The 15,444-nt window shown below is 40.7% G+C and overlaps 2 protein-coding genes across 5 annotated transcripts; one reads left to right on the top strand and one right to left on the bottom strand.

The window, feature by feature from the left end:
• Nucleotides 1-110: 110 nt before the first annotated feature.
• osgin2 (oxidative stress induced growth inhibitor family member 2) lies at nt 111-7,097 on the bottom strand. 4 transcript variants are annotated; one of them, XM_008431669.2, is made up of 6 exons: nt 7,079-7,097; nt 3,706-3,798; nt 3,471-3,607; nt 3,188-3,379; nt 3,003-3,094; nt 111-2,914 (listed from the first exon to the last, which is right to left on the bottom strand). In XM_008431669.2, the coding sequence occupies exons 2-6, from the start codon at nt 3,770-3,772 to the stop codon at nt 1,738-1,740; spliced, it is 1,665 nt and encodes a 554-aa protein (XP_008429891.1). In that variant the 5' UTR covers nt 3,773-3,798; nt 7,079-7,097; the 3' UTR covers nt 111-1,737. The 4 variants fall into 4 exon arrangements, with proteins under 4 accessions (XP_008429891.1, XP_008429889.1, XP_008429888.1 ...); XM_008431667.2 differs by lacking the exon at nt 7,079-7,097 and adding an exon at nt 6,962-7,068; XM_008431666.2 differs by lacking the exon at nt 7,079-7,097 and adding an exon at nt 6,769-6,955.
• A 2,626-nt stretch (nt 7,098-9,723) lies between these two features.
• gtpbp10 (GTP-binding protein 10 (putative)) lies at nt 9,724-14,775 on the top strand. The gene is made up of 10 exons (XM_008431662.2): nt 9,724-9,842; nt 10,684-10,877; nt 10,993-11,084; nt 11,175-11,319; nt 11,687-11,760; nt 11,835-11,887; nt 11,997-12,104; nt 12,216-12,293; nt 12,728-12,851; nt 13,192-14,775. The coding sequence occupies exons 1-10, from the start codon at nt 9,810-9,812 to the stop codon at nt 13,461-13,463; spliced, it is 1,173 nt and encodes a 390-aa protein (XP_008429884.1). The 5' UTR covers nt 9,724-9,809; the 3' UTR covers nt 13,464-14,775.
• Nucleotides 14,776-15,444: the final 669 nt, after the last annotated feature.

Here is a 15,444-nt window from a genome sequence, read left to right as displayed (position 1 = left end):
ATATATATATATATACATACACACACAAGAGTTATGAGGAGAATGAGTAACAAAAATTTGTTGGATTTAAGACAAAAATAAGTTGTGCGTTTTTTCACATTCTGCTATTATTTACTGCATCATCTATTAGTATCACATACTAATAGATGATGGACTTTAGCTGTTATAATAAAGTAATTTGTATTAAAAACTATAAAACTAGAGGCTGAGGTCTAAATCCTGGATGGTTTAATGAGCATGTGATAGTGTTTTTTTTTAAAGTGGGATTTTCTTAGTAGCTTTAGGTTAGCATTAAAAAAGTTGTTTTTTTTTGTAATTGCAACATCTAGCCTGGTTGATCAAGATATTTTAGGTCTTAGGCTAAAGTTGAAGAGTCAAGCTTATGTTTAGTGTTTCAATCTGTATGTAGGGATTCTTGCTCAATGGGTATTGAAACCTTACTGCCGATAAACACCAGTGTAACCTTTTAATGGCTTTGTGTTTTCAGATTTGCACTTGGAAGCTAACAGGAAATCTTATGGTGGGTTTGTGAGTGATATCATAAACCCACCTCCTACCAAACACATTTATACCAACTAAACTTTTTACATTTTGCCACGTTACAACCACAGACTTGAGTGTATTTCATTTGGATTTTATGTGACAGACCAACACAAAGTAGTGCAGGACTGTCAAATAGAAGGAAAACGGTGCATTGATTTTAAAGTGATTATCAAAACGCCCTAAGGCTGTGTTGGTCTGCTCAGTTGCTTGGGCTTCATGATGATGTTTATTCACTAACGTGCTCTAACAAACCTCAAAGGCCTTCAATGAAAATAGATATTTTCATTGAGATTACCAATCTATGGTTTCCCATAGCTTGGTGAATTCTGAAGGCATTTTTATGAGTATCTGAACAAAGGGGTTTGACTTTAGGACTTTTTTGCAAACCATAAATCAATTTCCCCTCCTTTACAACTATGTTGCTCTATCATATAGAATCCAAGTAAAACACGTTCAAGCTTGAAGTTGTGTAACAAAATGTGATGAAGTTCAAGGGTTGTGAATAGTTTTGCTTGTCTCTGTATTTGCATAGAACGCATTGAAAGTTGCAATATCGGCAAATAACCTACAACTGAGGCCAAAAAGAGAATGTACTGAAATAAAAGAGAACAGTTTCATTAATCAGAGGCATCAAGACCCTTATTTTGACATTAATCTTTAGGATCAGAGGTTATTTATCTATTGTTTATGTCATAGAGAAGAGACAGCTCATGACTGTGACATGATACGTTTTGGAAATTACAACATATGTTAGTGTAGCAGCGTCCCTGTATTATATGTCTGTAGGTACTGACTGTCAGGATACATTTCATCTCAAGTCCTTTGCTTTGAATGTTAATGTTAGTAGACTGCCTGAAGACACGCCGTGAATGGAAAAATAACCCTGATTAAAACTAGGTCCAATACTGTTATGAGATGACAGATGAGCTATAAACCATTGACACATATTATCCTGAACCTATGGAGACTTCTTATGAAGTCAGACAAGACTTAAAAGCTGTCGTATTTTGTTTCGTTAGAAACTTGTGTACATCCAACGTCTTTTTGGCTTCATGAACATATAAAACCTATAAGCTTAGATGGCAAAACACTGTATTAATGATTTTTTTAAAAAATAGAAAAACTTCTGTTTTACCAATTTTTTTTCCTTGAAACCTGTGCGCTAAGAGCAGATTTATGTTTTCCTGATCATTTTTAAATGAAGTTGTTCCCTCCGTTGCTGATGAGTTTTCCTCTCTTCTTGAGTCTTTTCAGCAGACAGGAGGTGATGCCTAAAGCGCCACCCTTCAGAAATCGAACAAAGTTGTCTCCCACCAGCGGACCCATGGCAAACAGCCCCGGCTCCTTGGTGCACTCAAACGTGTAAGGGTTGATGTCGATGGGATTCTGCTTGCAGGAGATTGGCCTTGTCGGATCTTGTCCCAGGTACTGGCCCTGACCTTTAAGGAAGAACAGGTTTGGGTTTGTCCCAATCAACACCAAGGCCATTGAGATCTTGAAGGCCTTAAGGGAGTTATCCCCTTGTAGCAGACACTTCATGTCAGACTGGAACGACACCACACAGTGTTCGGGAAAACTGGTGTAATCGGGAAAGAGACTGATGCTAGAACCTCCAGCAATGCTCCCTGCAGAAAGCTGAGGTTTAGGGCACATCTTGGCACATACTGAAGAGGCAATGCTAACTGCCTGGGGTCTGTTAGAGGAGGACAAGGATGCCACATTGGTACATGTCTGGGAAGACATCATGTTGTACACTTTGTGGTATTCTGGGTACAGGGTCTTGGGAAGCTGCTTAAAGATGAGGTCTGGGTTGTCTACGTTCTTCCGGAAAACATGCAGCACTCTGATGTTGCTGTTGAGCGCACATAGAACTGCATCAGCGGCACTTAGACCAGCACCTACAACTAGAACTGGATCAGAGTTCACATCCAGTTTTCCCTGGCTTACAGCCAAGCCCAGGTCTGAGATGCTGTGGAACACAAAAGGTAGATCTTCACCCTCTACACCTAATCTGACTGGAGAATCGGATGCGCCAGTGGCCAGGACCACATTCTCAGCAAACAGGGAGAAGGGGACGTGAGTGTCGCTCTGTACCTGTCGATAACCCCTGATCTCCCAGAGCGTGCCTCCTCCTCCTCCATTGTTTTCACACTCTTTGCCATTCTCCTCAAAGTGCCCATTCCCACCATCAACCACCCTTTGATCTTCTTGCCCATTTTCCAGACCTTCCTGCTCATGCCCTCTGCAAAGTTTCTGAACAGAGGTCACGTAAGTGTTGTCAACAAAATTCTTCTGCAGACCCTTTAGCTTCACATAGTCTTTGTAATAGGATGAGATCTCCTCTGGGGTGGCTCTGTCACTGGTTACATCTCTAAAGAAGAAGATGAGGACAGTGAGAACATGAGTGCCCAGTGAAACTAAAGCTTGACCCATCAATGCTGTGTGAGGCTCTTATTTACCTTCTTTTCCCATTGGTCATGTCTCTGTAGTTGACTCCAGGAAGCTCCATCCAGATGCCAAGACTAACAGTCAACATGGAGCCTTCCATTGCCTGAGGAGAGGCAACCAACAGTGTGGTCAAAGCAAAATACTCTGTTGACACAAAACCCAGATACGTTAGAAGGCTTTTGTAGAATAAACTTACATGCCAGGCACCCCCAGGTGTTCCCTTTCCCAAAACAAGATGTGGAATTTGTTGATGCTTGTCTCTCCTCCACTTGAGGACTGGTGGGAACTCATAGCCAAAGTCAGCATTGGGGTGAAGGAGTGTATCAAATAGCACAGCCACGGGATTCCTTGATCGTCCCTCGAGACCTTCGCTCAAGTATTTCATATCCTGGAAAAAAAAAAAAAAAAAAACAGTATTTTGACACATCTGAGTTTCATGTATGAAACACCTTCTGTGTGAACATGATTTTTTTTTCTACCTGTTCTGTAATAGAGAGGTGCGTGGCCTCCTGCAGCTTCCTGTACAGAATCGGGTTTGGGTGAACCGTTGCGGTGTCCAGGTAGGGCTTGTATCCACTTAACAAGTAGGACAGACAAATACCTGATGGGCCATTCCCTGCAAACAAATAGTCGGAAAAATGTGAGTACGCTGATACAATTGAGACCAAAAGAGGAAGAACAAGGTTGACCTGATTAAGGTAAGCAATAATTTACCTATGATGACCACGGGGAGGGTAGGTGGGTGCTCTTGAGACAGCGTGTTCTCTTCCAGAAGAGGCATAGCTGCAGCCTGGGCCAGAGCCGGCACTGAGAGAAAACAGAACAAAGATATGAAAAAGGTTCCAGATATTTCTGGACAGATCTATCAAGCTTTCAACTTTAAAGGCACAGTCTCATCCGTGCTTTGTCTCTCAACTGGGTCTGATTATTTCAACAGGTTTGAGCTGGCTTGCTGTTTTTGTCTAACAATGTTGTTGTTATCTTAGATCCTGTCCCCATCCACCATCACCAGCTGACTCAGAGACATACACACCGAGAGAGAGAAAAAAAAAAAACCTTTATTCATCCGTGGCATTGTGCTTCCACACACATCAGTGACCCACCCCATCTGTCTGGGACTTTAGACACGTGGAAACACCCCGCCAAAACACAACGTGCCCCCTGGTTTTCTCCCTGGTGTTCATTGACGTCCATACACACCCCCTGTCTTTTCAGTCATGGCCCGTGGCGAGGCTAGCCTCTATTAACCCCGCTACTGCGCCCCAAACAAAAGGGAGTTCTCGTGGGATTAATGTGGGCCTGGGTCCGTTGTGAGCATGCGCGGTATGAGTTTGTGTGTTACGAGACAGTGCCATTGTGTGCCCGACGGGCAGCAAATCCCCCCTGATCACTTGTCCGACTGGGCCCTAATCCCACTCGGGCTGTTTATGTCTTTGCTGGGTGAGAATGTGGGCCTGTGATGCTGACAGACTGAACCACTGAAAGATAATCCCGCCAAAAATGTACCCACCACCGCAAACAAACACTGCCCTCCTGCTCCACTTTCACACCAACCAAAACACCACCTGTAATGTCCTACAACCTGAAAACCCAGGTCTACATGTGGCCGACAGTTCACCTCTCTCTACCTCCTTCCTCTTGTCTGCCCTATCTGTACACCAACCAGCTGCTTACAACCATTTATAACAGTTATGAGAGATTCCTGGTTTTTGGTAGTGGGATTGTTTATTATCTGGGACATTGTAAATCAGCAGCATACAGGGCTGCAAAGGTTTTTACTTCTTTTTTTTTTGGTCAGGTAAGATGATTTCAATTTTTAGGTTAACAAAAATCCAAACCAACCAAGCTCTATGTGCAAAGGTAATGAATTAACTCCATCTACAACCAAACCTGATTACTACCAGACCAGTCGAACCAAGAAGTCACTTAATAAAGAAGCCAAAACAACATTTCAAGTACTAAGATTCACTTGTCTTAGTTAAGGTTTACTGTTCATGATTCAATAATAAGGCTAAGGCTGGTCTTAATATTGGCAGACAACATCTTAATCATTTCTAAAGACTTTAGGGAATTATGTGAATGAGACCAAGTGGAGCATTTTGTAAGCTATGGGTGCCATTACACAGAATTTCAAAGAAAATAAAAACACCAACAGAAAAACATGGTGGTGGAAGTGTGATGGTGTGGGGCTGCTTCACTGCTTCGGGACCTGGATGACTTTCTGTAACTGATTAAGCCATTATTTTTTCTCTCCAGTATAAAATCCTAGAGGAGGAACTGGCCAGAATCTCTAGTCACTTTTGTGTTATGCATCAGTGGAAAGCGCTAAAGCACACTATCAAGTTCTCCTCTAAATGGCTAAAAACGCACAAGATGAAGGCTTTCAAATGGACATGTCAAAGTCTCAATTTGAATTAAGTTAAGATTCTGTGGCATAAACTTAAAAGGGATGTTGGGAAATCCTCATGTCTGAACTGAAGTAAAGCACTTCTGCAAAGAAGAATAGACCAGATTTCCTTCACTGCAATAGTTGTCAGTAACTCTTGATTGCAGCTGCTGCTGCCAAGGGTGTCATTCAGTTTGTGCACAATTACTTTTTAAATACCAGGATGGTTAGACTAGCATTTTTACCTAAAGAAATAAAACCATTATTTGAAAATGGCTTTTTGTAAGCACTCTAAACAACTTTATCATGCATAAACATCTGCATGATAATCTGAAACATTTAGATATTTGTTAGAAATTAACCAAACCAGAGGAAATGTGTAAAAAAAAAAAAAAAAAAAAAAGGAACTAAGAAGCTGATCAGTTTATACTTGCAGTGTTAAAGATACCAGATGCATCTAGTGATCTCACTGGCAGCTGGGATGAAATCAGGTAGACAGGCAGACATACATGTAGCTTTTTTAGACAGACTATCTGCTTTTCTCCGTCTGATTAGTAGCAGGTGTTGCATCAAATACCTCTGCCTGAAATGAACCGGAAATGATGCAACAGCTGATTTCCATGCATCATGTGCATGTGTTTCTAAATGTTGCATCACAAAAAGACACTAGAAATGTTAGCAGCAAGTCGGTCTATTGCCATTGAAACATATTGCCTGCATGCATTTTTGTGTAAAAAAAAATCAAATAATAATAATAATACACTCATTAGGCAAGAATTACTTAAACGTGCACGTGACAAAAACAAATGAAAAAGGCTGATTCTTGCTTAAGAGCATCACATAATGAGATGAAAAATGCGTGAATTTCAACCTATTTTGCTTTGTATGCTGTTGTTGCTCATCTGACTATCACTTTGGAGTAGTTTCCCAGAAAACTGAGCTGGTGAAATTAAACGTCCTATGCTTTGAGTATAAATAACAACGTATCAGAGCAATTAGATCTTATGTTTTAGTCAAACCAACTATTTAGTTCCGAGATAAAACCTCTCTTAATTTTTATAGATCAAATTTCTTCTATTAGGCCCTTAAAATGCTTCATCTCAGCTTGCGGGTGAGTAACAAAATCCGACCAAGTCCAAACCAGGAACGGAGCGTTTGAATGTGGATGTTGCTGCATCACACCCGACCGGATGAAGTGAGTGATGCAGCACATCGTCCACAGCATCCCCACTAAATCAGACTCAAACCTCCTGCTGCTCCTCGAGACTCTGTGCAGCTTCAGGTCCAACAAGGAGCACATGCTGCAACCGCCACATTCCCATCATCATTGCATAATTTAGGTCAAGCTCACATCCATCCGCCACTCTCTGCCCGGAACCAGGAGCTCTTACCGTGCTGAGATTTATCAGTCTGTCTCCACTCACAGTCGCGTCCAGTTATCACGACCCACGGCAGCCCCTTTCCGACCGTATAAATAGACACAGACCGGTGGGAGGGATCTATTGCTGTCTGGGGTCTCTTGAATGAGATAATGAGCCAAACCTCTCTCTCGTCATCATACATGCGCGCGTAACACACGCTCACCTCGGTGCGGTTAAATCCGACCAGACCCGGCGTGCGCAGGTCTGATCGACCCGAAAGTTTTGAGCTAGATGTTAGATCTTCTCAGAGTGCTGACAGCGGAGCGTTAAAGAGACAAACCGGGTGATGCGTCTGCTCCTCCACAGCCACATGCGCATCCCGGTGCGCGCGGTGTGAGCGTGAGCGCGTTCACGGAGCGAGATCAGAGCATCTCAGCATCTTCACAGCGCCACCGACGCTGCTGCTCACCGCTTACAAAACACTCTACAGTGTTGCAAAAGTATTCACTCCCCTTGAGCGTTACAACCACCAACCACGATGTTGCACTGTGGTTTTCGTACATCAACACAAAGACGCTCATAGCTGTGAATGGGATTTTATTTTATTTTTTAAATCAGGCTACAGATATCTGAAAATCTGAAATGTGTTACTCCAATACCTCTGCACAGTGGAGCTACACTGTTATCTTGCAGCAAGAGGTCATGGGTTTGCATGTTCTCACTGTGCATGCGTTGATTCGCTCCCACATTTCAAAAATATGATTGTGATTATAGTCTCTAAATCTTCCTTAAGTGTGAGTAAATGTTTGCACGTCCTGTTTGTCTCGACCTGTGTGTACCATGTCTTTTGCCCTTTGGAGGCAATAGACAGGGTACAGGGTAAGACAATACAGCACCTTCTTTTCCCCAATTACCTCCCCAGTTACATAAACGGATGGACCCCCAAGATCTAGTGCAACAAACTTCCTCTGGTATAGAAGTGGGCAGCCTGGAGGGCCGGTCTCCTGCAACTTTTAGATACGTCTCTACTTCAACACACCTGAGTCAAATAATAAGGTCGTTAGCAGGACTCTGGAGAACCTGACTGCACTGAGGAGGTGATTCAGTTATTGGATCCAGGTGTGTTAGACCAAGGAGACATCTAAGAGTTGCAGGACACCGGCCTGCAGGATTGCCCACCCTTGCACTAGTGTATAGAACAGATTAATATTTTTGTCTTCAAATGGACATTTGCCTTGGATAAATTGCTACACAGTAGCAAAACACACATGGATAAAACACATACTCAAAACAATCAACGCAACAAGAAGGTAAAAAATAAGGTTTCCTCTTTAAAACTGTTTTTATCGTCTTGCTCACATTCTGTCTCTATGGTCTTTCAAATCGATTATTTTCATATGGGCAAGCGTTGAAGAGTTGTTGCCAAACAGGTTGTGATCCCACAGCATGTAATATTTAAAAAGTAAAAAGGTAAAAGAAAAGTAGGGGTAAAAAGCAAGCTGTATGTTAACGTCAACCCCATAAAGTGCCAGTCGTCTTTGAAAGTATAGTCTCTGCTGCAGCTGTAAGCACAGAAAGTGGGCTTTCCAACACAGTACACTGTCCATCTGCATCCCTAGGTATTTATAGAGCGATGCTTTTTAAATAGCAGTGTCCTTTATCATGACAGGCTCGTGGTCTGAAACATTCCTCTGGTCAGAATCAGAATCAGAAGCCTTTGTTGTCACAAGCCCAACGAGAATACATTTCACTACATCCCATGCGAAGAAGACAAAGATCATTTTTTGTATCCTTCTGGTGTTTAGCCAAAGATAATTAACTAAAAGCTTAAAAGGAATTATGTCAGGCCCAGTGTATTTTCTTCATGGCAGCGGTGACAATGGCAGCATCATTCTGTGGGGATATTTCTCTTCATCAGGAATTGAGTAAAAGGTTTGAGTAACAGGAACATTGTGCTATATACAGGGAAATCTTGGAAAATAATCTTTGGCAGAATACAAAAGTTGAAACTGGGGCATAAATTAACCTTTCACCAAGATTACAAATCATACAGCCAGAGCTACAGATTTAGTGATATGTGATGTAGAATGATCCAGTAAATTAAGACTATGATTAAGAATCTGTGGCAAAACTTGAAAAATGCAGTTTAGTTGAAGAAATCAGAAAAAAAATAATTTTCAAAGTTGTATATGTATTTGGCTTAATGTATTTTATAATGTATTATAAAATACATTCATAAACAGAATGTATTTTAAATGTATATTAAATATATTGATATTGTTTACTTGCCAATAGGATCTAAGAGTATTTACAGTAATAATCACCTAAGAAACATTTAATGTTCTCTGTTTATGTCACAAGATGAACTGCTGGTATTTCGGAATAATTTTTTGATGTTACAAGGTTATATAAAAAATAACCTTGTAATTTGTGTGTGTGGAAGGTAAAAAATGCACACATTTTCTAACTTCCACTTTTAAGCATTCTTTTTTGTTTGTTTGTTTGGTTACTAATTTTGTACTATCAGATGCTAGTGCTACTTGAACCAGCACAAATTACCTTGCGATTTCATAAAATCGCCTTACAAAGTACAACGTGTATTTGCCTACCGTATACTGACATGACACAAACCAGAGAAGCATAATATTTATTCAGATTTTTTTTCCAATAAACCCCGCATCATTGTGCTGTGACTGTTTTATAACGGGCTAATTACGACTATGGCTCCAGAAATATTAAACATATCTGGTTTCAGAGCTGCGACCTCAGCCAAATAAACAGTACATGCATGAAGGTTGGTAAAACTACGGCGCCAATGTTTCATTATCAAATGGCTCCTGTATAATCTGAATAATTAAAAAATGTCTCGTTTTCTCTACAATAAAAGCGCATGCATCCCCAGCAGCAAATGGAAAACCAGTTATACCACAAAGTCCCGCCTCTTTATCTCTTCAGCCAATCAGCAGGGAGTATTTATCACTTCCGGTTGTTTTCAATACACTGAAGACACATGTCTGGTAATCGCTAGCGGTGGTGATAAACGAGAAAAGCGGACATAAACGTCTCTGAGAATGGTCCACATCAGTAGAATTTGTTTCCGCAAGGTAAATAAATACGTCAACCTGTTTGTTATCAACACGACTTATCGGTGCGGTTTTAAACTATTTCACATTAGCGGTCAAGCTAGCAGTCAGTGCAAAAATTGTGTTATTGCAGCATTAAAGTAAAATATATCAGTTTACGATGTTTGATTACATTTTGCTAAATTGATTGTACTTGTTATGACGGGGGGGGGGAGTCACTGAAAGGATAAAATCTTTTGTAATTTAGGATTATCCAGTTCTTGCGGCTAAATTGCAATTTTTAGTTTCTTGGACAGTATATGGGCTGCAAAATGTAAAAAAAGCAAAGTGGAAGTATACAGCATCACAGCAGCCCATTATCACATATTATTGTGTAATAATCACCTTTACAGTGCCTTTCTTTTTTCTGCATAAGTTACAGCTCTTGAACATTTTCACATTATTGACTTGGCTTGGATTTTATGTCATTTAACATTTTTCTATGTGCTGCTTTGTGTTGGTCTATTAAGTCATATCAAAGTAAAAATATATTGGAATTCATATAATTACAACTAAGTCAATAAGCTGAGGACAAAGGAGAACCTGCCAGTTTTAGTTGTAAAATGAGATTAACGTCAAGAACTAGAGCACATATCTTATTTCTTTAGTTTTTTTCTTTTCTATTTTTACAATATCGATTATAAAATGTTCAATAATATCTAGTAGTATTTCTTTTTAAAATGCTTTAGTTCAAGATCCAAAAGTGGATTTTAAATTATTTTAGGTAATGCAGGTGTGAAAACCATGTGTAAATGTGTTACACTACCTAAAAGCAGTGAACTTACCATCAAATCTGACTTGTGTTTTTAACATTTCTATACAGTATGGAAACTTTGTGGACAACCTCCGCCTGTACGTACGTGGAGGCACCGGCGGGATGGCTCTGCCTCGCCTTGGAGGACATGGAGGAAACGGAGGAAACGTTTGGGTGGTGGCGACAAAGAACATGACTTTAAAGAGGATCAAGGACAAATACCCGTTAAAACGGTTCGTAGGGGGATCAGGAGGCAACAGCAGGTCAGTGTCTGCAAACACAACCTTGTTTTAAAATTCAATTCTTACTTGCATGTATGCGTTCCATCTATCAGGCATCACTGAACGCTTTTGTTGGCGTTTGATTTTCTTATGTCAGTGTTCGAGCTCTGAAGGGAGAAAAGGGGAAGGATGAGGAAATCCTAGCTCCCGTTGGTATCACTGTCACCTCTGATGACGGCAGAATACTTGGTATGTGAGAAGTGTGTTTTATGTCAATAATTTAATTTCACGTAAAATGTTTTTTTGGCAAAACTTTTTTTCCATCAATTCTTTCACAAGGCGAACTGAATGCTGAGGGCGATCGGGTGCTGGTGGCTAAAGGAGGTTCTGGAGGGACACCCTGCTCTTCCTTCGAGCCCAAGAAAGGCCAGGTCAAACACATACGTCTGGACCTTAAGCTCATCGCTGACCTGGGTCTCGTAGGGTGAGAGCAGAAACCCACAGTAGATATTACCTTACAGAAGGCTTCACATCTGTTGAACTTTTTTGTTACTTTGCAATGTATTCACAGTAAAAAAAAAAAAATCTGGTGTGATTATGCCTCAGGATAATGTTCTGTGCATGCTGCAGATGTATGGAGCAAAATTCATGACAATTCCTCTTGTTATCATCGGGACAGCTTCCACTTTACAATTATGATCTAGTTCTTGTTTGGTCTATTGCTTAAGATCCCAGTGGAATAAATCATACAAAATACACATTTGTTGTAGCTTGACTTTAAAAAAAAATTGAAACAAAACAGACTTTGATGCTGGATGTTTGCTGACTATGTTTTGCTAAATTCTCGTCAGGTTCCCAAATGCAGGAAAGTCATCTCTCCTCACAGCCCTGTCAAATGCCACACCTCAGATTGCCAGCTACGCTTGTAAGAATAAAACAGTTTCAAGCTCAGAACATCTCACATTTTTTTTCTAAAGTCCTTTATTACTTGTCTTACAGTCACAACTTTGAGGCCTCAGATCGGCAAGGTAGCATATCCAGATTACAAGCAAGTACGTGAATGCTTACCATCCATCCTGCTTTGGCTGGTTTTATAACTCTGACCTCTGTAGAAATACCTGATGTGTGTTTTTCCCTAATTATTTGTTTTTGTTTTGGCAGATCTCAATTGCGGATCTGCCGGGACTCATTGAGGGGGCTCACCTGAACCGAGGCATGGGCCACAAGTTCCTGAAGCACGTAGAGAGGACCAAGCAGCTGCTGTTTGTTGTATGTAGAAGCAGAAATAATATTCCACATATGTAAATATGTCAGAATGTGGTCAGTGTAAGTAGCTGAAGTCAGCCAGGGTTTGCTATAAGATGCTCTGTGTTCTTGCAGGTGGATGTTGGTGGTTTCCAGCTGGCCAGTAAAACACCCCTTAGATCTGCCTTTGAAGCGGTGCAGCTTCTCACCAAGGTGAGTCTGATGCTGCAAGGCTTTTTGTTATTTTTTATTATAAAATCCTACTCTTACTGCTGCCAGGTCCAAAATGTTTTTCTCATCAGGGTTCATCCACTGTGTGGAGATTGTGAAATAGATTTTTTTCCTCCCAGATCTGGATGAATATTTAGCAGTATTTGTTTCCCAACTTTATTCCCTATTCCATCCTCTAATATCTGTATCCTTCACATCCGTCCGTCCGTCCGTCCGTCCTGCTTTGGCTGGTTGAATTTATACTTTTAAAAACAGGTTTTCAAACCAGGTTGAGAACTGGACATTTCAATCTTTAAAATCTGAAACATTTGTGTGAAATCTGTGTTGGAACCTTGACTGCAACTTTTTGTATGAACTACTGACATCTTAAAACTTAATTTTACCTCCTTCTGTGTCTCCATCACCTCTCGCCAAAGGAGCTGGAGTTGTACAAGGAGGAACTCGTGTCAAAACCTGCATTACTGGTGGTAAATAAAATGGACTTGCCTGAAGCTGATGAAATGCTGGAAGAACTCAAGGAGCAACTTCAAAACCCAGAGGGTAAGTTAGTGTGTTAGAGTGTTGACCACTGTTAGATGTTAAATGTTAGTCGAAATACCGCAATACAGTTACCCATAATAATATGTTTTTGGTGGAGCAGGTTTCAGGATGTAGTGACATCTATTGGAAAAAAACACTGATTCTAACTCAGTGAAAGCTTACATGTCAGTATTTTAAATATGGAAGCCTCTGAAAAACAAACTGTCTTTTGTATGATTGTGGCTAGAATATTTGCATAGATGTATTAGACTGTTTATATTATAGCTTGTATTCAAAATTTGATATGAACCAGATTGTTAGACCTTTAAAATTGCCTTTTGTTATTCTCCGTCATCCACAGACTTCACTAATTTGCTGCCAGATGACATGATCCCAAAGAACTTCATAACATTCAGACATGTGGTTCCTGTTTCCGCCCTCACCGGGTTTGGTGTCGACCATCTGAAGAGTTGCATTCGACTCTCGCTGGATGAGTATGCCGCCATGGAAACGGGCGACACGCACCAGGAAAAGCTGCAAGCACTGAGGCAACAATCTCACGAATGTTTTAGAAACGAGGACAAAGTCTCACTGTCAAGTGGCGTCGGCGGGACTCAGCGAACGACGTCCTGAGCTCTGTCAGCTGAAACAAAGCGAGGTGGAAAGATCTCTCTTTGGAGAAACGCAGGAACGAGAAAAACCGCTCAGCTTCTTCGATGGAGGAAATGCTGCATAGGTGTCTGAAATATTGGCCTGCTCCTTTTGACTTTCTGCATAGGATAAGGAACATCTTTTCTGCTTCGCAAAGATTAAGATCATGTTCATTTTAAGTTTGGTCGAGTTTGATTGATTCTAAAAAAAAAAAAAAAACTACAAATTGTGTTTGAATGAAAGTTTTATTTTATATTAAATATATTACAATACTTAATGATTAAGAGAAAAAAATAAGTGGGCTGATTTTTGCATCAATAGTCTGTACAGCACACAAGTAAAAATAAAGATAATTAAAAAAAGAACAACTGCAGTGTTCCTGGAGTCGAGGGCCTACGAGTCTGGCCGAACTGGAGCCCACCGAAGTAGTCGGTCTGCTCAAGTACGCAAATACATTCAAAGTTTCCGGCCAGAAACGGAGTCCGCGGCTCATCTGGAGGGTGGACGCTGTGTCCTGTTTGGACTGGTCAGTCCGGCTGTTTGTGCAGGCTGAACCCAGACAGGTTTTGACGGAGGCGTCCCTCGCAGGCTGCGCTCCGAGGGTTGTGCAGTGCAAAGTCCAGGACAACCAGAACGAATGTCTTCATCGAACACAGTATTATTGTGTTAAAACGTTACTCTAGCAGCTCTAGAAATGATGCTCGCCTCAGGAAAAATGAGAGGAGCAGAACTCTAGAGCAAAGAAAGGAAAAAATACAATAAAGCACTTCTTATCCGTCGAATGGTTGCTGTACATAATACCAGGGTTCCTACACAGTCTTGGAAAAGCTTGGAATACAGATGGATTATTTTCCTTGTCTGGATAAGTAAAAAAAAATAAAACGCTATGGAAAAGTTAGAGTTCACAGCTATGTTCGTTGTTTGATCTGTGAAAAAAATACAATTTTAACTTCCTGAAAAATAAGTTCATTTTTACAATGTCTTAATTTTTGCCAAATCACAGCTCAAGTTTTGACTTGAAGTTACTGACAGAGAAATGATGCATGAAAACATTCATTTAGACATCAAAAAGGCCATTTCCCAGTGCTGTTTTAGCCACTAAATCCTCTTCAGTCAGGATTTTAAACATTTAATTTATTCAAATTATCTTTATCTGAACATTCTAGACATTTTTGAGGGACACAAAAAGTTAAAGCCGAAGAAATCTGTAAGGGGGTGCAAGCACTTTTTCATGGAAATGTAGGTGAAAGTTTTGAACTCAGATTTTCAGAAAAGTAAAAAAAAAAAAAAAAAACTAGAAATTTGAGTGAGATTCTAAAATGTTGTAGGAACCCTGTAATGCTGACAAAATGGTGAACATTGAAAAGATACTTAAAAAACAAGACGTTTGAAGCAATATTAGTTCAATATCGTGGAGATGGCTTTACCTATACAGATCAAATGCAAACATGAACTACAAATGTAAAAGAGGAACAGAAACACTCGTAAAATGACAAACTCAGAGCTTTAAGGCGACGGCTCCCACACAAGGTAGAGCAACGAGTCGCAACTGTACAAAGAACTTGCTGTTAGGAAGCAGGCACCAAGACATCCACCTTAAATAGCTGCACAGGTGCGACAGAAACACGACTCGACTCTGTGAAGTTCCACTGCTGAGCGGCGGAGGGACACAAACCGCGTTAAGACAAATGGAGCAGGGCTCGAGACTTTCAGTGACATGCTCGTTTTCCTCGTTATGGTCTCACAATTAGCCAACCAGAGATATAACTTAATTTTCGATATAGAACGGCCATGCCATTGGTCTTCACAAGCTCAAACAGCAAGCACTGTACAGCATAGTTAATCATTTACAAAGGCTCGAACAACTCGAACCCTCACAGCTAAATCCAAAAGTGCACATTTAAAAAAAAAAATGTACAGATCCGGTTCGAGTGCAGCCGGCCACATTCGTCTCTACGGCTCA

Source organism: Poecilia reticulata, linkage group LG16 (assembly GCF_000633615.1).
Source record: "Poecilia reticulata strain Guanapo linkage group LG16, Guppy_female_1.0+MT, whole genome shotgun sequence".
Lineage (NCBI taxonomy): Eukaryota > Metazoa > Chordata > Actinopteri > Cyprinodontiformes > Poeciliidae > Poecilia > Poecilia reticulata.
This window is presented reverse-complemented; position numbering and strand designations above follow the sequence as displayed.

Coding starts and splice junctions, on each gene's coding strand:
- osgin2 (XM_008431666.2), bottom strand. CDS start 6,940: ATGTATGATGACGAGAGAGAGGTTTGGCTCATTATCTCATTCAAGAGA. Junction 3,608..3,705: donor CCTCCCCGTGGTCATCATAG/GTAAATTATTGC, acceptor ATTTGTTTGCAG/GGAATGGCCCATCAGGTATT. Junction 2,915..3,002: donor ATGACCAATGGGAAAAGAAG/GTAAATAAGAGC, acceptor CTTCTTCTTTAG/AGATGTAACCAGTGACAGAG.
- gtpbp10 (XM_008431662.2), top strand. CDS start 9,810: ATGGTCCACATCAGTAGAATTTGTTTCCGCAAG. Junction 9,843..10,683: donor GTAGAATTTGTTTCCGCAAG/GTAAATAAATAC, acceptor ATTTCTATACAG/TATGGAAACTTTGTGGACAA. Junction 11,085..11,174: donor TGATGACGGCAGAATACTTG/GTATGTGAGAAG, acceptor TTCTTTCACAAG/GCGAACTGAATGCTGAGGGC.